Raw genomic sequence first — 20,820 nt, forward strand, 5'->3', positions numbered from 1 at the left:
AAGATAAGGGGGACAGGATTGGGTGAGACCTGGATCCTAGCAGGAGGTGGGGTGTTCCCTGCCTCTGCTGACAACATACTTGTATCACTTTTCATCCTCACAACAACCATGAGAGGGACCGTTATTGTCCCCATTTCACAGATAAGAAAACCAAACTTAGGCCTGTGAAGTCACTAATGCAGGGCCACACCACCTATTCGCTTGGGAAGCCAGGCTGTGAGTTCACACGACCTGACTCCAAACCTGGCTTGCTCTAGGAGCCCACTCCTGACACCATCTCGCCTTTCTCTGCTTTCCTCCAACGGCCCTACTTTCCCTGTCCGCCTTCTTTGTCTGCTGCTGGGGACCAACTAGGAGCCTGGGGACCAGGGTCCCGACATTAGTTCCTTCTTACCCAGGCGCTAGGTCCACCCGAGGAGCAGAACCCCCACGGCGCGAAGGCACTACGGGAGGGGGAAGAGGGCAGAGGAGTGAGCGTGCGACTCAGAGCCGGGCTCGTTCGAGCCTAGGGGCCGCGGGGGCCGCCACTTCAGCACCTCGGAGAGCGCTGGCGGGGCGGGGCCGGGGGCGGGGCGGGGGCGGAGCTCACGAGACCCCAGCGAGGGCCCGGGGGCGCGCGGCAGAGCTCGCGCCAGTCCCGAGAGCGGCGCGCGGTCCGGAGCCGCGCCCTGCCCTGCGCAGGTGCGCCCGCCGCACCCGCCCGAGCCGAGCCGTACCCCGCGGCGGCGGCGGTCTCTCGCCGCGCCCCCGCCTCCTTCCCCTCCGCCGCCGCCGCCTTCGCCGCCGCCGCCTCTGCGCCGCGCTCCGCCCGGATGGCCAGGGCTGTGCCGGAGAATGGCGGAGCGAGAGAGCGGCGGCCTGGGCGGGGGGGCCGCGTCCCCGCCTGCCGCCTCCCCGTTCCTGGGGCTGCACATCGCGTCGCCGCCCAATTTCAGGTGAGAGTCCCCGGCGCTGCGCCCCGCCCTTCAGCCCAGGCTGATCTGCCCCGGCTTCCGCGTTCCCCGGCCCCCCGCAACGGACCCCAGCCCCCAACGCACACACCCCGATCCCGAGAACGAGGGGGCGGCATGGGGATGGGGTCTCTCCCCTGGACAGAGTCCCCAGAAACCCCCCCTCAGCCTCAAGTCCAGGCTGATAGCCGCTGCATAGCCAGTGGTGCAGCTCCCTCCGCCATTCCATGTCCTAGGCTGGGAGATTCAGAGCTGGAATTGGAGGAGGGGGCGCGGAGGCCGCCTTCTCCCCCACTTTGGGACTGCGGCAGGGCCTGGGGTCTGGACTGAGATCCCAGAGGAGGCAGGCAGGCTAAGGCTTTGCTTATGCCCAGTCCGAAAGCTTCTGAATAGAGATGGGAGCAGGCTGGGGTGCCTCGTGGGTCCCAGTTTCTCAGGGCAACTGACAACCTTGGTGCTGGAAGGAGGAAGTCGGGGCCCCTCCCCCAGCCCTGTCTGGTTAGAGGGGCCTAACTCCCAGGACTGGTATGGCCAGGACCCTCTGTGGATTTGGGCAAGCACGGACCTGGTCAGGTGTGTGCAGGTGCAGAAGGCTCAGATTCAACCAGGAGACTGCCCGCCCAGCTCTGGTTGGGGAAGTCTGGTTTGGACAGCCCAGGAGTAGCCAAGGACATTGGGTGGAAGGTTTTCTGCTGGACCAAGTACCCGGGACCACGCTCTGAGCTCCCCTTCACCCCTCTCTCTGCCCACTCTCTGGTATTGGGAGGTGGATTTTGGAAACATGGACAGTGGATGTTGTGGGGAAGGTATGGATATCCCTCCATCATAATCCTGGCCCCATTTGGAGAGAAGAAAGAGGAGGGTATAACTGCTCCAGAGCCTAGGAGGAGGCCTACACTCCATTGTTTCTTCATCTAAGGAGCTGGCGCCTTCCCCTCTCCTGGGCCTCTCACCCCAGCCAGGCCCCAGCTGGGCTCTGGCGCCAGCCCCTCTCTGACCCAGGGGTTGCTGGCTCCCTGGCCCTCAGGTGGGTAGGGACCCCTGGGGATCTCTAATGGCATCATCAGCTCTAGAAACCTCCCTGGAGGCCCTGAGCTGAGGAGTCAGGAGGACCAGAGGGAGGGGACCAGATGGAGGAGGCCAAGCGTGAGGGCTCCGGGCTGGGGCCTTTGTGGTTGGTGCCTCCGAGTCATGAGGCTGAAGCCTGAGACCAGTTCCCCCTGGCATGACACGCACTGCCAAGAGGCAAATACTGCCTGCCTACAGGAGGCCCTTCTGCAGTGGCATAGCATAGAGGAACCTGGGTTCAAATTTGAGCTCCACCACTTTCTAGCTAGCAAAGTGACCCAACAGTCCCATCTGTCAGGCGAGCTAATGATTATTGATTCCTGAGTGTGCATCAAGTCGGTGTTCAACAAGTGTCCGCCCTCCATGCTGGTGACCGCTTCTGTAGCTCGTGACTGTTCAAAGCATTCCCAGTGCAGGTTCCTTTACCCCCACGGGCGTGGGCACCAGTCTGCCCATTTTGTAGATGACAAGATTGAGGCTCAGTAAGGCAGTGGCTTGCCTGAGGACCCCCAGTCAGAGCCTGGGGCCATGTGTGTGTGTTCTGTGCACTCAGCTTCCAGGCCCTGCCTCTGGCCCAGAGGATAGCTTTGCCTCGTTCTACCCGCTTCCAGATCCCCAGGAGACAGTGCCCTCCACCCCACCCCATCCCTGGCTAGCAGGTTCTCATGGATGCTTTAGTGAGAGGAACTGATGAGGTGGGCACCAGCCAGAGAGAGTGCTCTGTCCGGGCCAGGTGGGCGAGACCAGCAGTGCTCCAAGGCTAAGGCGTGGGCCGGCCCTCCAGGACACCGTGGCCTGGCTGTGGAGACAAGGCCAGCTTCTGGGAATAATAAGGGCAGTGTTTCCAGCCCCACATGGCGTTCCCTGCCTGCTCCAGCAGCCCCCGCTGACCTTTCCCTTGTCCTGCCTCACAGAGCCCTGCGCCCAGTTCGGGTTAACCCTGGGTGGTTAAGGCTCTCCCACCGCTCTTTGGTGGGGCCGTGGATCCAACTGGCCTGGGTTTGCCGTCTGGCTCTGCCTTCCTACTTCTGTGCCCCAAGACAAGGCCCTTAACTCTGGAGCCCCTGTTTCTTCTCTATGATGCCAGCGTTGGCTCCCACTCAGGATGGTCCCGGGACGGCACATGTTGGCTGTTTCGAGGGCTGTGGAGAGCTGTGTTCCTGCAAGGCTGCTGTTGTTAACTCTGTATGCCCCCAGCCCCACTGTCAGCTTCCAGAAGGCAGAAGAGCTGATACCTGAACTTGGGTCTGCACAGTGCCCAGCCCAGAGTCGGTGCTCAGTAATGCCTCCCTGGGTGATGACGCAGATCAGGTGTGCACGGGCCTCCTGGAGCTCGGAGGGTAACAGACCGACTCTGCTATCAGAGAGGATAAGGACGGGGCGCGCTGGCCCCCGGGAGGTGCTCACTTTGCCCAGAGCCCTCGAAGGGCTTTCTGCGCAAGAGCGTCTCATTCTCACCAGATCCGTGTAAACTGAGCATTGCCATTGTGCCCACTTTGCAGATAAGGAGACTGAGGCCTCCAGAGGCTAGGTGAATGGCAGAGCTGGGGTTCGGATGCAGGCGGTCTGACTCCAGAGCCACCCTGAAAAGAGAGCCCGGGACTAGCGGGGGAGAGTGCGTGCAGGGAGTGAGCGCGCTGGGACACGCGGAGGCTGGAGAGAGAGCAACTGCTTGTTGCTGGTTGGTTTCAATAGATGGGTGGGTTGTTTGTGTTTTCTTTTTTGGGGTTTTTTTGTTTTGTTTTGTTTTGTTTTTTCCCTTCTGATGATAGAAATGCTCCAGCCAGTTTCCTGTAGTTGTTGATGGGGAACTGGGGAAGGGATTTCACTTATTTGATGCGCCGCTGTTATGATTTGACTTCTTCTCCAAGGAGCATGGGTTACTTCTGTAACTTACACAGTTAGAAAAGAGAATTTAAAATTCAAGTGGTACATGTTCATTAGAAGGAAAACTCTAGAAAAGAGACTTTAGAAACATAGCTTTTGACTACACTGAGCTGGGTGGGTGGGATAAAGGGGAGGGGGGGTGGATGGGCCATGGAGGATGCAGATGAGGGGACCCCAGAAATCAGCTCGTCCTGACTGCCCCACCTTTTACCGAGGAGGAGACAGGAGAGGGTTAGTGTCATCCCCCAGAACACACAGCACGTGAGTAGCCAACCCCAGGCCCCCTGACTGGCCGGATGGTGTGGTTTCGACCTCCCCGTACTGCCTGGTGGATGAGAGATGTGGCCCCCGAGAGGCACAGAGACCTCCTCATTTCTCTCTTCACACGACGGCACGCACGTGGCTGTTCCTTCCCTTCACTCAACAAATATTTGCACTTTGGAGGGCTCCCTGGACAGAGGCTCCAGAGACAGTCATGGGCCTAACGTCGTGCAGTCTGTATAGAGGGGAGACAGACAGACAGATGAGGCCTTAGCAGACAAGGTGACAGTGACTGAGGTTCAGGGCCCAGGGGAGCCCAGGCCCGCGGGTCGGTGGCAAGCAGCAAAGGTTCAGCAGGAACGGCAGCATCAGCTCGCTGTCTTGGGAAGGTCCCGCGAGCCACTAGGTACAGTGGACGGGGAGGCAGGGAGACCCCTGGAGGCTGGTCATCCTGCGTGTGACAAGCAGGGGCGGGAGAGGACGGGAGGAGGACTTTGGGGGTGGAAGGGATTAGCCCCGTGGGTGAGGTATCTGGTTTTAGGGGTTGGGGAGGCTGGCGTCCAGGATGGTGCTGGAGATGGGTTGCGCTGGGGGAGAGGAGGAGCTTGGCAGGCAGGGAGGGGAACTTAGTAGGAGACCTCCTGAGTCTGAGGTTGGTGACCACTGGGGTACCCAACTGGAGCGAAAAGGCTAGGGATTGGTCTGGGGCCTGGGGTCACTGGAGAGGATGGGGCTGGGGCCAGAGCCCCTGGGAGGAGTCTCAGCTTAGAGAGGTCCCCCCACCCCAAAGCCTCAGAGAGGACATTGCTACCCAGGGGGCAGCAGAGAGCAGGGCGATGGGAGAGAACTGGGGCCAGGCTGGTTCCAGCAGCCACATTCCAGCAGGGGGAGGGGTTCCAGAAATGCCGTTGCTGCTGGAGCCACCTTCCCCCCACCCCCGAGCCCTGGGTGCCCCGGTTCCTAGCGAACCCCCAATCTGGGGCCAGAGTGTTGACTTGGCTCACTTGCCAGGACGTGGCCACGCAGGGTCTGCGCCCCCCACCTCTTTGATGTCCATATCCTTGAAGTCGGTCTCTGGATTCTTGGCTTGGGGCCCCATGGATCCTACAAAATGGGGTCACTGCCACCATCCCCACTTAGGGGATCTTAGCCGTTCTAGGATGTTACCTCTGCCCCCTGGCCCTCCTCCTGTGTCTTCTCCCAGCCCTGACCATGGGCCTTGCCTTGCTCGGGCCCCCAGAGCAGCCAGCGCCGCCCTTCCTCCTCTCCCTCGTGGTCCTTTCCTACCTGGGGTATCCCATGGGACGTCCCAGGGCCCGGGCTCTGTGCGTGCATTCGCACGAGGGTAGGGAGTCGGTGCCAAGCGGAACACGAGGGCCCCCTGCCCTCAGGAAGGCACTCCGCGACAGGGCCAGCGGCCCCAGAACCCAAGTGGGAGCCCGGTGCACCCTGTCCAGAAAGCTTCTGGGGGATTGGGAAACAGAGGAGAAGAGATCTCCCTGGGTCCCACCATGTCTCCTAGCTGCATCCCTGTTCGTGCTTCTGGGTGCGCGTGATTCCGCACGTGAGACCATGGGCTCGTGCATTCCCTTCGCTCCTTAATGCCAGTCTTCATTTTCCACGTTCCCTCCAGAATTTGTAACGTTCGTCCAGGAGCCTATGTGATGATCCTTCCCTGGACACCCAATCGCACCATCCCGCGCTGAGCTATTTGGTTGTTTTCTGTCTGCGGTTATGCAAAATACGCATTCTCGGGTATGAAGGTATAAAGCTTTCCGCGTATGGGACTGCTTCCCATCGCAGCTTTCCAAAAGCCAGAGCGCTGGGTTTCAGACTTCCGGCTCCATACCAGCCCCGGGCTCTGTAAAGCCATCAGACACATTATAACCCCAAGTAGGGATTGGCCCTGAGGACTTATTTCTGGGGTTGGCCTCGGTGTTTCACTGGCAATGACCCTGGTGTGGATATGGTCGGGAGGGACAGATTAGAGGAATAAAGCTCGTCTGAGCCCAGCGTCCACTCAGAGCCAAGGGCTCCCCCAACCCCACCATCTCGGCCAGCACCTCCTTGCAGAGGGCTGCACATTCTACCCCGGGTTCTGACGTAGGTGGGGACTCAGAAAGTTGAGTTGGAAGGGCAACTGACTTAGGGAGTTTTAAGGGAAAAAATCTAGAAAGACCTGTGGTTCACTCAGTCAACATTTATTAAGTAGCTCCCAGGCACTGCTTTGTTGATCAAGACAGACATGGTGCTGCCTCTGAGGGGAGCCCCCCACTGGGGGCAAAACCCAGAGGTGCAGTCACAGCAATCCAGGAACCCAGCAAGTGGGCCTAAGAGAGCGAGTAGCAGGGCCGTGTGCTAGTTCAGGGAAATCAGGGAAGGCTTTGAGGGAGCCAGTGGGGCAGGAGGGTGGAGGTCGGCAGGGCGGGGTGGGGAGGTGGTGATGATACCCGAGATTGGGGGAGGCCCTCCTGAGCCTTCAGGCCACAGGGAATTTGGACCCCTTTCCCTAAGGCCAGGGGAAGCTACTAAGGGACTCTGAGCTGAGGCGGGGTGACCAGACCAGATTTGCATGTCAGATGTTGCCTCTGGTGGCCTGGTGGAGAATGGCCTATAGGGGAGCCAGCAGGCAGTGGGAACCTGCCTCTCTGCGAGCGCACTGGGGGCCAGCTGTCTGTTCAGCACTCACAGGGCAGCAGAGGGACAAGCTGGACACTTGAACCACAGATGCTCTCAGCCATGAGAGGGGCCCATGGGGCACCATGGCCAGGACCAAGGTCACTCAGCTGGCATCCTTACCTGGCTTCCAGAGAGCCAGGAACGGGGAGACAGGAATGGCCTCTGGACAGCCAAATGCCTGGCTCAGGTTTGGCCCTGCTCAGCTAAAGCCTCAGCACTTTGCCACTTAACCCTTCCGCTGCCTGCTCTCCTAACCCAGCCCACTCCTGGGAGGAGGAATTGGCGAGGGCTAGGCTGCCATCGGGGGACCGAGGATGCCAGGGAGGCAGGACGGCATGTGGAAGGGAAATGGGCACGTAATAAACATTAGAGCACAAAGGCATGTTTGTTCATTTTGGAGGGCTCATGGCAGGAGGAGGTGGGGAGCACGGGGGAGGGGAGGGGGACAGCATGTTTAGAACGCAGCGAGGAGGCTGCTTGGCCAGAAGACAGGACTGGGGCGCGCTGGAGTAAGAGGTAGGGTTTGTGCAGGAAGAGGGGGCCTCGAACAGAAACATAGACTCCAGAGGTCCGGGAGGTCCCGGGAGAGCAAACTCATGACACAGAGCCTCCAAATGTCAACCTGATGAGACCTTGGGAGGCATCTCACCCAGACGGGCAAACAGGTCTGACTGATGGACGGGCTGCCTCCGAGGCCTCCAGGCCGGGAGGTGAGGGAGCCGTCCTCACGAGGTCATGTGATTTGGCTGGAGGTGAACCCCTGGTGCTCGGGGCTCCAGTTTCCAGGGGAAATGTGGGTACCCTCCCATCAGAAGGGGACACCCTCCCTCCTTCCTCCTCCTCCTCCATCCTCCCCCCAGCTTTTCCTTCTTCTTCCCTTCCTCCCCACAGTTGCCTTTCTTGAGCTTGGAGGGCCCAAGGGTCTGTTCAGCTTTTCCTTCACGAAGGACCCAGAACATCTGGGGCCTTCGAAGCAGGAGCTAAGGGCAGGGACAGCGCAGGTGAGGGGTGACTTGCAAAGGAGACTGCCTGACCGGTCCCTCCCCTTGTCCCTTGGTCGTGACCCCCTCACAGCACTCCAGCTTGCCGCCGCTCCACTCTGTGAACCCCCAGTAGCGCCCTTGGGGGGCAGGTATAAATAACCTCACGGCACCTTCTGTCAGGGCCTTAGGGCTCCTCATCTGGATAACAGGCCGAGTCAGACCCTCTCCCCGGCTGGTGGAGAGGATTGAAGGAGACGCAGAGCGCGAGGGCACTTTGGTGTCCAGGGCGCGACAGCTGCTCAGGTGGTGGTGCGGCCAGTCCTGCTAAGTGAGGGCGTCCGTATCTGGTCCCGTGCGTCCTGTCCCCAAGCCTGCCGTGGTGACCCCTCTGCCATTCTGCCTCACGTAGGAGAAAAAAAAAGTCAGATAAGAAACTCCCTTCACCTTCCCCACTGGAGCCAGAACCTGGTGCGGGCTTTCAAGCCCCGCGCTCCCCCCCACCGCCCCGTTCACCCCCGTGCCCTTCATTGCAAGAGGCCAAGGCTGTCCCCGCCTGCCCCCAGACCTGCCGTCCCGGACCGTGGGTGTGCAGAGATGAGCCGAGAAGGTTCCCCCGCAGGCATGCCCTGAACGCTTGGGTTGGGGAGGAGCACGTGGATGCTGAGAATGTCCCTTGGCAAACACCTGCCAGGCGTGTTCCGAGAGCCTGGTGTGTGCGAGACGGCCTCCCCAGCTCTGGCCTCCAGAAACATGCAGTCCAGCTGGAGCTGGGTGAGCGGGGGCCTGCCTGCCTCCCCTGCTGGGTATGAGGGTGGGCGACGTGAGCTCCATCCGCCTTTGGGGCAGCCTGGTGGGGTGTCTGATGGAGGCCTGGCTCTGTCTGTCCTCCACACTGCCTTGCATCCATGCAGATGGTGACACCAGCTACAAGTAAGGGAATGCCCGGGGACCGGCGAGCATTGCCAGGAGGGCTGTAAGGCATGGCACAGGCCGGCTAGGAGGGCTTCCTGGAGGAGTGGGTTTAACTGAGCCTTCTTCCAGCAGGCACAGGTTGAAAAGCCTGCCAGGGGCTCCATCTGAGCCCTGGACTAGACCCCGGGAAGGCAGGCGTGGGAGGCGTGGGCAGTCACACCCAGAGCTGGAGACCTTGAATGCCAAACCAAGGAGTCCACCACTAGCAGGGAACCTTAGGGGGTTTTGAGTGGGGGCAGAAGGGTGGGGTTTCTGGCAGCTTTGCGGGGTGGCGAATGGGGTGGAGTGCTTCCAGCATGGGGGCACTGAGGGGAGCAGACTGGTGTTTGCTGGGCGGGCGGGTGGGGGTCTGGGGCTGCAGAGACAGGAGCTGAGCCGGGACCCGGCAGAGATGAGAAGGAGAGAGGTGTGCAGGGATTCCTGGCAGAGTAAGGGGCACCCGAGGGCACCTCTGGATCAGATGCCCAATGGCCCTGTAGCTCCCTGATGCTGGCAGAGTTCCAGCTGTCCCGGCAGCTGGGGTGTGCTGACCACTTACTTAGTGTCAGCCACTGGCTTCTCATCTCCAGGCCCGAGATGCTGGGCCGTGCCGGCCAGAGGGTAGGGCTGCTCTGGTGTCTGGGCCAGCCCAGCCCCTCCTCAGCCTCCCCCAACTTCCACACCACACCCTCCCCAGCCCTGGGAGCCTACCAGCCTTGGGCTCGTCTGTCCAGCTCCCTCGTCCTGGTCAGAATCCCTCTCTGCTCTTCCCTCCGGCTTCTGTGGGTGGCACTCCGCAGTGACAGGAAGCTCTTTGCCTTCCAGCCCTTCCCCGAGGGGTCCACACCCAGGTCCAGACCCGAGGGGTCTGCCCTTAGCCCTGGCTGTGGAGCCCCCTGAGCCCATAGGCACGTCCTGGGTGCTGAAGGATGAAACTCTGGGGGATGCCAGGGTTCTGTCGCGCGTCCACCTTGTCCGTGGAGGCAATCCAGACCCTCCTCGGTCACCCGCCGCTGTGTGGATGCCGCCCGGGCCCACAGAAGCCTCCCTGAGGGGGTGTGAGGACTGAGCACATTGTCGTGTGGATGGGGCATCCGTTTGTGGAGAATTTCAGAAGCCCCCCATCTTACTGCCAGGCGCCCTGAATGTGGTGCTGGCCCTTTAAAGCAGATCAGGGCTGGCTTTTAGGGGGAGACATCCCAGATTTCTGCCATCTGCCCACGAGCCTGGGCCAGGGAGAAGGGCCACCGCAGCCCCTGACAGGGGCATTAGAAGGGCAGGTGGAGCCGGTGGCATCGATCGGATCGCAGTAACCCGATCCTGAGGGGGAGGTGGCAGCCACGGCAGCTTCAGCGCCACTGCTGGCCTGGCTGGGAAGGCAGCGGCCTGCAGCGGAGGGCTGGACTGGGAAGCGCTGGGGCTGGGGCCCGGGTGGGCAGCCACTGCCTCTTCTGCTGGCACATCTATTTTTAATGAGCTCCCCGGGCTTCTGCAGCGGGCAGGACGTAGACAGGGAGGCCCAGGCAGTGGAGGCCCGAGGCCCCAGCCCTGCCCTGAGCCCTGGCCTCCCAACCTTTCTGGGCATGAGAGGGCGGCCCTGGGGCCCTGCAGCCCCCCAGCCGGGCAGGGCTCTCCATGAAGCTGGTGCTGAAGATGGATTCGAGCCCAGACAATGACAGCTGGTTGGAGGATCAGTGGGAGCGCTGGTAGGGGGTATAGGGATTGGTGTTGGGCTGGGGGTGGGGGAGATTTGGGGGGCAGCTCCATGGAGCTCTGGGTCTCTGTTTGGTCTGACTAAGGCAAGAGGCAGGGGGTGTGGGCCTCCTAGGTCCCCCTGGGGGCTGGACCACCACCTCTCCCCAGTGACCTTGGACTCCTGGGTGTCCCTTGCTCTGTGCCTCAATCTCCTCATCTTATTTGGGAGAAGAGGATCAGAATTGGCCTCAACTTCCCCCAACAGAATTCTCCTAAACATCCCACCCACACCAAACCAGGTGGAGTGCCCGGGGCTGGTGGTGAGTCAGGTCTAGGGGACAAGCAGACAGTCGCTGCAGTGGGGTGGGGGCATACAGTGGACCTAGGGGACAGGGGGAGAGGGTTCTAGCACAGCCAGAGTCATGGTGGTGACGTTCTTTGGTTTGTCCTCCGAGTGCACAACCCCTCTAGCCCCAACCCCAGGCCTCCCTTGACCCCTCTGCTGTCTTCTGTTTAGGGTCTGTGCGCTGGGCAAGCGATTATGTGGTTGGAGAGATGAAATGGAGAACCCAGAATGGGGGTGTAACCTCTCCTGGGATAGGCAGCAACTCACCACGTTAACACCAGATTTCCCTTCACTTGCTCCCAGGACTCAAGAGGCATTGGTCTTCCTTGGGGGGGGGGGCACGGAGCACTCTCCTGAGGCTGGGGAGGGGCCTCTGCCAGCTCCTCGGGTTTTTTCACTGCAGGGGTTGCACCGGGAACCCCCCTACTCCAGCCATCCCTTGGAGTCGCTTCTCAACTCTGCATCCTCCATGGGTGAACTGGCCTCGGCACCTGCCTTGACTCCAGGAGGCATTTCTCTGGCAGAGCCTAGGCTCTGACCAGCTGGGCCTTCTAGGCACTGCCTCCTGGTTGGCAATAGAGCGGATAGCTCCCAGCTGGGAGGAGCGGGAGTAACCTGGACCTCCCCTTTCTCTGCCTGTTGCCTCCGGCCTCGGCGCAGGCGGACACCAAGTCCCACACTCTGGGGGCCGTGATCTGCCTTCGAGGGGCCACCCCTTGGAAGAGGTACTAGGAAGACTTCGGTGGGCTACGTAGTGCCCCTGGGTTGCTAACTTCGACTTCCTGTGCTCACCAGGCTCACCCATGACATCAGCTTGGAGGAGTTTGAGGATGAAGACCTCTCAGAGATCACCGAGGAGTGTGGCATCAGCCTGCAGTGCAAAGATACGCTGTCCTTGCGGGTAAGAGTGGGCTCGCAGGAGCCCAGGGGGCAGGGGGGGAAGGGGGACAGGGTGGGTCGGGACAGGAGTGACGGCACCCCCGTATCTCTATAGGGCATCCTCAGAAAATGAAATGACATCCAAAAAACACATCCAGTTTAGTGTTTGACACATCTTGGGGAGCTCAAGCAGGATTTTTTGGCTGTTTTTGCCAGGGGGGCTCAAGCAAGAGGCAGCACCCCAACTGCCCACCAGAAGGGCGAGGGCAGGTCTTCAGGTGTAGGGTTAAAGGAAGGATCAGGCCTACTCTAAACCCTTTCCTGGGCGGCCTTGGCAGAGGGCCTGAGGCAGAGCAAGGGTGGAGTCCGGCGGAATCCGCAGTGCTCCGGGGCTGGAAGAGAAGAGCCAAGGCGCTCCCTCAGCTGCCATTGCACCAACCCATGCCACACAGCCCCGAAGACCCTCCCTGGCCCGCTGTTCTGAGGGCCCCTCTAGAGGGTTAATCCAGCATTGCTGCTGCTTTTGGCTTCCTGGCTTTGTCATGTAGGACAGATAGCTCTCTCCATTCCCTAAGTTCTGAATCCTGCCAGGAGGTCCTCAGCATCTGGGGAGCTTGGGTCAGACAGGGATCCCCCTGTGTCTTTTCAGAATAGGAAGAAGGGGCCACTGGCCAGGACATGGGAGGCAAAGCATGGGACTAGGTTGCAGAACCCAGAGCTTCTGGCAGTCTCCAGCAGGGGGTGGGTGACCACCCTGGTGGTATTAGAATAGTTAGTAAAGGAGAGCTGCCGTGTGAGCTGGGGTGGGGGGCCAGCCTCCAGGTGACCTCCTGCCTGTCACAGAGATTCTGTAAGCTCTGCCAGGCAAGAGGAAACCAAGGGGTGAGGATGACCCTGCAGTACCACATGCCCCAACCCTTCCCACTCTGGTTAGGCCAGCCAGGGCGGGAATGGTAACAGGGCCCTGACGTAGCTTCTCTAAGGTCACACACCTGTTCCGGAATTCCACACCACCCTTTCACCCAACACACAGCGGCACAGTTTTAGAGAGGGTGGTCCCTACGACAGCCAGGGCCCTGAGGCAGTACTAGCTGGAGGTGTACCTTGTGGGGCCTTAGACAAGCTCTGGGGGGCTCACACACCTTGTTGCCGGTGAGTCCTCACCTCCCTGGGAAGCCGGGAGGCAGTTAACTGGGGAGGGAATCCGAGGGTCAGGGGATCTGTCCAGGGTGCCCAGGTGTTAGCGGCAGAGCTGAAACTCCAGTTACTGAGGTTTAGGATGGCCTGAGGGAACACCCCAGGTTGGAGGGCCTTCAGACTGTGGACAGGTGCCGCGTCCAGGTGCCCCCACTCGCCCCTCCCCCTCGCACCCCGGCCGCGCTTAGGGCCTCCTGTTCACCCTGCGGCCCTCCACCACCCTCCGCCTGGCTGAGGCTGTTTTCCCAGTTTTCCTCACTTCCCCCTTCAAATACTAACCTACCCCCTCCAACCCTTGTGGGGCCCCGAACTCCTTGGCGACCCAGTGTCCCCATAGCAACAGCGGTGACCTCACTCTGGGCTCGGCTTACAACCTCGGTGAGGTCACTGGCCGTTGCCAAGGGAACGGGAGGGTGCAGAGAGTCAGGAAGGCTGGCACCGTGGGGAGGGGGCGGTGTGGACCGCCAAAGGCGCCGACTAGATTGGGGAGCCGTCGGTCTCGAGCATCTTCGCTGGGGGCGGGAGGGCGCGGCCCCCTGTCGCCAGGCCCCTGCCTCTCTCCCGTGCCCTCCCCCTTTGCGGCCGCAGAATGGACTCGCCCGGGCGGGGGGCGGTGCGCGGCGGAGTCGGCCCCGCCCCGGCCTCGGCCCCGCCCCCTGACGCCCCTCCGTCCGCGCCGCGCAGCCCCCGCGCGCCGGGCTGCTGTCTGGGGGCGGCAGCGGCGCGGCGAGCCGACTGCAGGCCGAGATGCTGCAGATGGACCTGATCGACGCGGCGGGGGATACTCCCGGCGCCGAGGACGACGACGACGACGAGGAGGATCGCGCGGCGCGGCGGCCGGGAGCGGGGCCGCCGGAGGCCGAACCCCGCCAGGAGCCGGCGCCCCGCGGCCAGGGCCAAGGCCAAGGCCAAGGCCAGGGCCAAGGCGGCGGGGACACTTATCGACCCAAGCGGCCCACCACGCTCAACCTCTTCCCGCAGGTGCCGCGGTCTCAGGTGAGGAGCCAGCGGCGTGGGGCGGGGCTGAAGGGGCGGCGCCCGGAGGCCGGGCACGCGAGGCGTGGGGGGCGCCGGGCAGCTCGCTGCCCACCCGTGGCCCGAGGGCTGGAGGAGCGAGGAGGGGCTGTGTCAGAGTGACCTGCGGGCCAGGGCAGGGAGAAGTCGGCCTGGTGCGACTTCCCAAGGGGGCCGGCCCAGGGGAGGTGGTCTGGGGTGGGGGGTGGCAGTGGAATCTGCCTTAAGGGAGAGGGACCAGTTCCGGCCAACAGGATTTGGAGCCTTGAGTTTGAAGGAGTGAAGGGACCGAGAGGGACAGTGGAAGGATCTGGGTAAGGAGAGCAGTGGGGGCTTAAGGAGGACAGAACAGAGCTTTGAGGGCTAGTTGCAAGGGTTTGGAGCTTGGGACCTAAGGCTGGGGCAGGGTTTCCCCTTTAGGGTTTGGGGCTCCTGGAGAAGGGCAGAAGCAGGCCAGGAGAAAAGAGAGTCTAAAGTGGTCGTTGCTGGGGGAATGTCATGGGAAATTGTGAAGAGGTGGGGACGGGGAGCTCAGAGGCAGCAGGCAGGTGGAAATGTGGGCAGCTGGGAATTCCCAGGAGGCGGGGAAGAGGCATGGGAGGCGGAGCTGCTTTGCTGAGTTGGGGGCCCAGGGCCCCTGGGCTGGATGGCTGGATGCCAAGGAGGGTTGAATAGGGTGGAGGAGAGCCTACTGTGGCCCTTTGTCTTCCAGGCCCAGTGAGGAGAGGTACAGAAGAGGGGCTCAGGGAGCTGGGGCTGTTGGTGGAGGGTGCAGGTTCTGCAGGCAAAGGACTGGTGCCTTTCCCAGAATCGTCTGGGGTGGATTTTGGCAGCCAAACTCCCGTGAGGGCCTATGAGAGTGTTCCCTGGGGAGGGGACCTGAACAGTTTGTGGGGAGCCTTGTTTGTAGGCATGGTGGAGAGGGTCCCAGGGTACCAGCCCAAGAGATCCAGGAGGAAGGCTACTGACAACTATATCTGTCATTCCTCAGTCATTGCTCCTGCAGGGGTGGGAGAGCCATGCTATTGATTCATCATTTGGGTGATTCATCCCGGTCCCCCAGGCCAGCTGCTGAGAGACCCTTCCTCATCCATTTTTCAACTTCTAGAATGTCCCTGCCCCCTAGGCCATAGCGCTCCAGGACTTGGCTGGCAGTGAGCACCTACTGTGTAAAGCCTCTGTGTCTGGGACTGGGGGTCCGGCTGTCTCCCCAGATGGCTCCTGCTTCTCCCCCACTTCTCCCCCATTTACCACCACACATATTGGTCATCACTGCCTTTGAGGAGGCTGATAAGAGCACCTCCCCAACAAAGGGTTGGCCAGCTTCCCTGAGTCAGGATGGAGAGCCATCTAGAGCTAATAGGTCGGGGCTGGGAGGGCTGTGACTTGCCACCCCTCCTGCCTGTTCGAGGAGGGTTGGGGGTGAGGCCCTGGTTGGGGGGTGGGGCATGCAGCACATGGCCTAGGGATGGCCTGATGGGGGCAGGGCCAGGGCCTCCCTGTGCCCGGTACTGTTGACGCCTTCTGTCACAAGAGCCTTTTGTTTTCTGCACAGGACACATTGAATAATAATTCTCTGGGCAAGAAGCACAGTTGGCAGGATCGGGTGTCTCGGTCATCCTCACCCCTGAAGACTGGTAAGTCAGGACCATTTCCTTTATCTGGCCCTACACCTGCCTCAGTTTCCTCAGCAGAGAGCAACCCTGACAGCCTCCATCTTGCTGAGCTGAGGTAAACTGCCCGTCCCACAGCCTTGAGCAGGCCCATCTGAAGTCAGCTGGGGCGGGAGGGAGAGAGCACTGGTCCCAGAGCCCCCGGGGGCCCAGGAGCCCTCGCCTGGGTTTCTGTGTCCCACATGCTGAGTGGAGAGGGCAGGTGGCCTGGGAGGCAGGGGTGAGGCCACCCTCCTTGAGCAGCGACCTGCCTGCCCTCCAGGGGAGCAGACGCCGCCACATGAGCACATCTGCCTGAGCGATGAGCTGCCACCCCCAAGCAGCCCCACGGCCACCAAGGACCGAGGCACCTCCACTGACAGCCCTTGCCGCCGCAGCACCGCCACACAGATGGCCCCTCCCGGTGGCCCCACTGCTGCCCCACCAAGCAGCCGGGGCCACTCGCATCGAGACCGCATCCACTACCAGGCCGACGTGCGGCTAGAGGCCACCGAGGAGATCTACCTGACGCCGGTGCAGAGGCCGCCGGACCCCCCGGAGCCCAGTTCTGCCTTCCTGCCCCCGGCAGAGACCCGGATGTCTGTCAGCTCCGATCCAGACCCTGCCGCCTACCCCTCTGCGGCGGGCCGGCCGCACCCCTCCATCAGCGAGGAGGACGAGGGCTTCGACTGCTTGTCGTCCCCAGAGCGGCCCGAGCTGCAGGGTGGAGGCTGGCGGGGCAGCCTGGGGGAGCCGCCGCCGCCCCCACGGGCCTCGCTGAGCTCGGACACCAGCGCGCTGTCCTACGACTCGGTCAAGTACACGCTGGTGGTGGACGAGCACGCGCAGCTGGAGCTGGTGAGCCTGCGGCCGTGCTTCGGGGACTACAGCGACGAGAGCGACTCGGCCACCGTCTACGACAACTGCGCCTCGGCCTCCTCACCCTACGAGTCGGCCATCGGGGAGGAGTACGAGGAGGCCCCCCGGCCGCGGCCCCCCGCCTGCCTCTCCGAGGACTCCACGCCAGACGAGCCCGACGTCCACTTCTCCAAGAAGTTCCTGAACGTCTTCATGAGCGGCCGCTCGCGCTCCTCCAGTGAGTCTGCGGCCGGCGTGCTGGGGCACCTGGGAGGGGGAGGGCACCCAATCGAGGCTGCTCCTGGAAGGGGGCCCCGCCTGTCCGCTTCGATGTGTCAGGACTGAGAGTTTGCTGCCTGCACCCCCCACCCGCAAGCGGAGTGGGTCCGTTCTCCAGCTCGGTCCCTCGCTTCCAGGTGCCGAGTCCTTCGGGCTCTTCTCCTGTGTCATCAACGGGGAGGAGCAGGAGCAGACTCACCGGGCCATTTTCAGGTAAGAGCCGCAGTGTTGGGCTGGCCAGGCAACTGTGGGGCCACCCCTCCCTGCCTCTGCCGTCACTATGGGGCCTAGACCCAGCCTTCACGCTGGCACTTGTCTCTCCGCCAGCGCCAGGGGCACAGGGTGCACCCGGGGGGACTCCGGGTGGATGGATTCAGGCCATGCTACCTGTGATGCACCGCCAGGGCCCAGGACTGAGCAGCCCATCTGGCGGGGCAGGGGTGGGGGTCCAGAGCCCGGGAGGGGGTCTGGCAGAGATGCTGCCCAACCCCGTACAAGGCATAGCTATAGCCCTCTCTGCCCTCCACAGGAAAGCGCTCACTTCCTGTTACCTCTGTGTTTTCCGAGTGGCTCTGGGCACTTCCTCCCTGAGCCCCCGAGTTCCTGGATGGCAGGGGCCCGTCTGTGTGATCTTGAACTTCCCCAGGAACTAGCAGGCCCAGGCCCAGGATACTCTGTGGAGGTGTATTGAACTGGTCCCGCTTTGGCGGCAGCCTGCCCCCCAGAGAGAGGGGGAGCTGACGGATAGCCAGGCTGGGGAGGCCCCGGTGGTGAATTCCTCCCATGCACTTGCGGGGGACAGGTTTGTGCCTCGACACGAGGACGAGCTGGAGCTGGAGGTGGACGACCCCTTGCTGGTGGAGCTGCAGGCTGAGGACTACTGGTATGAGGCCTACAACATGCGCACGGGTGCCCGGGGCGTCTTCCCCGCCTACTACGCCATCGAGGTCACCAAGGAGCCCGAGCACATGGCAGGTAGCGTCCTTTCCCCTCCTCGGCACCACTGGGCCCCACCTTTGCCCAGACATGCTGCCAGGTGACTCTAAAGCCACAGGGAGGGCCCTCACAGAGGGGACAACATTAGGTCCAACTCCCTCGGAGAGAAGGGAGGCCCGGCCGAGTTGGGACGTCTGTGGGCGGTGGGCCCCTCTGCTGCCCCGCCACACCTCAGTTCATGCTTGTTTTCCAGCCCTGACCAAAAACAGCGACTGGGTGGATCAGTTCCGGGTGAAGTTCCTGGGCTCCGTCCAGGTTCCCTACCACAAGGGCAACGACGTGCTCTGTGCTGCTATGCAAAAGGTACCCGGTCCCCGCCCCCCGCCTGGGCCCCTCCGCTCCTGGGGAGACAGACACCCAGTGCCTGATTCCCGTCCCTCACCCACAGATCGCCACCACCCGCCGGCTCACCGTGCACTTTAACCCGCCGTCCAGCTGTGTCCTGGAGATCAGCGTGCGGGGCGTGAAGATCGGCGTCAAGGCTGATGATTCCCAGGAGGCCAAGGTGACCGCCTCTGCCCCCCGGGTCCCCACCAGATCTCCCACCTGTGGCCCCTGCGGGCTGATGACACCCTGCCTCTCATCTCCCTCCTGTAGGGGAATAAATGTAGCCACTTTTTCCAGTTAAAAAACATCTCTTTCTGTGGATACCATCCAAAGAACAACAAGTAAGTGGGAGGGGCACCATGAGGTGTGAGGGGGCAGCCTGGGGCCGTTACGGTCGGGTGCGGGTCTGCGAGTGTGTCTGAGGGGTCTGCGCCCCTGTCCCGCTCTCAGACAGATGGCTGTCCTCCCACAGGTACTTTGGGTTCATCACCAAGCACCCTGCTGACCACCGGTTTGCCTGCCATGTCTTTGTGTCCGAGGAATCCACCAAAGCCCTGGCAGAGTCTGTGGGGTACGGCCCTGTGTGTGTGTGTCTATGTGTCTCCTGCCGAGCGCCCGGCCCCCTCCCAGCTCTGCGGGCCTCGTGGCCTCGAGCCCAGGCCGGGCAGTCCTGAAGACTAGCTCCCCGCCGGGTCAGGCCCTTCCTTCGGCGGTGGTCTGACCCAAGAAGGGCAACATGCTGAGAGCGAGCCGAGCCCCTCCGTCTGGGGGAGCCCGAGCCCTGCCCAGGGAGCCCCAGGCTCCAGGTGAAAAACCAGGGGGTGGAGATGGTGTTCTCCCCGTCACCTGTGTGTCTGCCTGCCTTCTAGGAGAGCGTTCCAGCAGTTCTACAAGCAGTTCGTGGAGTACACCTGCCCCACGGAAGACATCTACCTGGAGTAGCCGCGTGGCCCCGCTCTCTCCACACCCGGGGCCTGCGCCGGAACAGTTGGCTGCCAACAGGACGCAGCACGCTAGCAGAGGGGCGCCCGTCACCCCCAGAGGACGGGGAAGTCGGGGCCTCTGGCCAAGGGTGGGGGAGGGCGGGGTTTTGGGGAGAGGCAAATGCAGTTTATTGTAATATATGGGACTAGATTCATCTATGAAGGACAAAGCAGGCTGCCCAGGGATTGGGAGGGGGCAGGCCTGGGGGGGATAGCGTCAGGCCTCTGGCCAGGAAGGATGCCCAGAGCAGAGGGCTCTGGCCCATCCTGGGCATCGCTTTCTCTGCCAGGGCCTCTGGCTCTCCGGCTGTGGCTCCTGCTTTGACAAAGCCCATGCCACTTGCCAGCGTCCCCTCCGCCCCATCCCCAACTCCCAACCGAAGGCCCTGAGCTCACGCTGAGCCCAGCCACCTCCCAAGGACTTTGCAGCAGGTGTGAGGGGGTGCAGTCCCTGTTCCCAGCTCTGTCACCTGGGTGGCCTCTGGCTGGCCGTCATGCTGGCCCCTGACACATGTGGGGCCTCACCAGGGAAGGAGAGCACTGCGGCAGGGCCCCATCCCGGCAGGAAAAGGTGGCTCCCGGATTGGCCCAGGCCAGCCAGGGCCTCTCGGCTGCTTCGGCTATAGCCCCAGCTTGGTCCTGTCATCCTGGCCACAACTATTAAAGTGCCATTTCCTGTCTGGACTGCAGTGGCTGTGTCTCCCGCCTCCACCCCCCCCCCCGGCCCCAGCTGGCGTCCGTGTCAGGAAGGCCCAAGCCGTGGCTGCACAGAACAGCTTTATAAGGGGCGCCAGTCACAGGTGCGCGTCATAGTAATACTCGGCCATGTCTGGCCCATCCCGCTTGCGCTGCTGGGCCTGGGAGAGGAGGGGTCGAGGCCCTCGTGGCCAGGGGTGCTTGGGTCGAACCCCATAGTCTGAGGAGAGAAGAGGGTGTGGGTGGCAGGGGGAATCCACCAAGATCACCCCAGAATGGTGCCATTTGGGATGAAAAGCCCCGGAGGCTGGGTGTGGGTGCCCTCCCTTAGGGCATGTGTCCCCGGGGGGCACGCGGGGCATGGGGAGGGGGCCGCTGGGCAGGGCAGGGCTGAGATACTACCATCCACTAGGCCGGAAAGTGGCTGCGAGAGTTCCAGAGGGGCTGAAAATTCTTCAGGAACAGATCGCTGAGGCCTGCGGGAGGTGTTGGGGTGCTCAGTCCGGGCCCTTACAGGCCATTAACCACCTTCCTGTGAGGGCTCAGGGTGGGGGACTGAGTGAGCCGCGACACCCAGGACTATGGCACCAGCCAGTCCTCCGGGAAGAGGAGCGGGAGGCAGCACAACAGAGCCTCACCTTTGGGCCCCTGAGCCTGTGCCCCCAGTTGTTACCTCAGTGGCTGGGGGCGGAGGAGTGCAGCTGCCAGGAGGAGGTAGAGGAGGAAGAGGCTCAGCCCAGCCCTGGGACGCAGAGCCCCCAGCATGGCGAGAACCATCTCCTATTCAGGTCCCTGTCCTCTGGCTTCTGCCTGCCCCTCCCCCGGCAGAAGGACGGGAGCGCCCACTCCCGGGCCACCTCACAAAGGGCGGGGTTCCAGGGCTCGGCCAGGCCAGAAACGTCCAGCGGAGCTTTGGTCTTCGCTTCGTGTTGTCGATGCTGTTGGCCAACAGGTGCCAAACAGCTTCTTGCTCTAGTGTCACTGTCCGAGGGTTAAGGGCATAGAATTTTGGCATCTGATCTCCATTCATAGCCCCACCTTGTCTCCTGCGAGGCGGCCATGTCACAGTCGTGGGCCGCCTTCTCGTCTCTGAGGTAAGGTGCATACCTGGGTGCCCAA

At 62.3% G+C, this 20,820-nt stretch overlaps 2 protein-coding genes across 3 annotated transcripts; one reads left to right on the forward strand and one right to left on the reverse strand.

Moving 5' to 3' along the window:
- Positions 1–729: 729 nt before the first annotated feature.
- On the forward strand, positions 730–19,685 carry MAPK8IP1 (mitogen-activated protein kinase 8 interacting protein 1). Of its 2 annotated transcripts, none has more exons than XM_047690838.1 (12): positions 730–935; positions 11,616–11,721; positions 13,581–13,892; positions 15,466–15,547; positions 15,846–16,658; positions 16,837–16,912; positions 17,502–17,674; positions 17,889–17,998; positions 18,084–18,200; positions 18,293–18,363; positions 18,495–18,593; positions 18,892–19,685. In XM_047690838.1, the coding sequence occupies exons 1-12, from the start codon at positions 835–837 to the stop codon at positions 18,962–18,964; spliced, it is 2,133 nt and encodes a 710-aa protein (XP_047546794.1). In that variant the 5' UTR covers positions 730–834; the 3' UTR covers positions 18,965–19,685. The 2 variants fall into 2 exon arrangements, with proteins under 2 accessions (XP_047546794.1, XP_047546795.1); XM_047690839.1 differs by lacking the exon at positions 730–935 and adding an exon at positions 10,062–10,485.
- A 54-nt stretch (positions 19,686–19,739) lies between these two features.
- FREY1 (Frey regulator of sperm-oocyte fusion 1) lies at positions 19,740–20,773 on the reverse strand. Its single transcript, XM_047690843.1, has 3 exons — positions 20,375–20,773; positions 20,104–20,177; positions 19,740–19,921 (listed from the first exon to the last, which is right to left on the reverse strand). The coding sequence occupies exons 1-3, from the start codon at positions 20,476–20,478 to the stop codon at positions 19,800–19,802; spliced, it is 300 nt and encodes a 99-aa protein (XP_047546799.1). The 5' UTR covers positions 20,479–20,773; the 3' UTR covers positions 19,740–19,799.
- Positions 20,774–20,820: the final 47 nt, after the last annotated feature.

This window comes from Lutra lutra, chromosome 10, assembly GCF_902655055.1.
Source record: "Lutra lutra chromosome 10, mLutLut1.2, whole genome shotgun sequence".
NCBI lineage: Eukaryota > Metazoa > Chordata > Mammalia > Carnivora > Mustelidae > Lutra > Lutra lutra.

Coding starts and splice junctions, on each gene's coding strand:
- FREY1 (XM_047690843.1), bottom strand. CDS start 20,478: ATGGTTCTCGCCATGCTGGGGGCTCTGCGTCCCAGGGCTGGGCTGAGC. Junction 20,178..20,374: donor CTCCGCCCCCAGCCACTGAG/GTAACAACTGGG, acceptor CACCTCCCGCAG/GCCTCAGCGATCTGTTCCTG. Junction 19,922..20,103: donor ACTTTCCGGCCTAGTGGATG/GTAGTATCTCAG, acceptor TTCTCTCCTCAG/ACTATGGGGTTCGACCCAAG.
- MAPK8IP1 (XM_047690838.1), top strand. CDS start 835: ATGGCGGAGCGAGAGAGCGGCGGCCTGGGCGGGGGGGCCGCGTCCCCG. Junction 17,999..18,083: donor TCTGTGCTGCTATGCAAAAG/GTACCCGGTCCC, acceptor CCTCACCCACAG/ATCGCCACCACCCGCCGGCT. Junction 18,201..18,292: donor ATGATTCCCAGGAGGCCAAG/GTGACCGCCTCT, acceptor TCCCTCCTGTAG/GGGAATAAATGTAGCCACTT.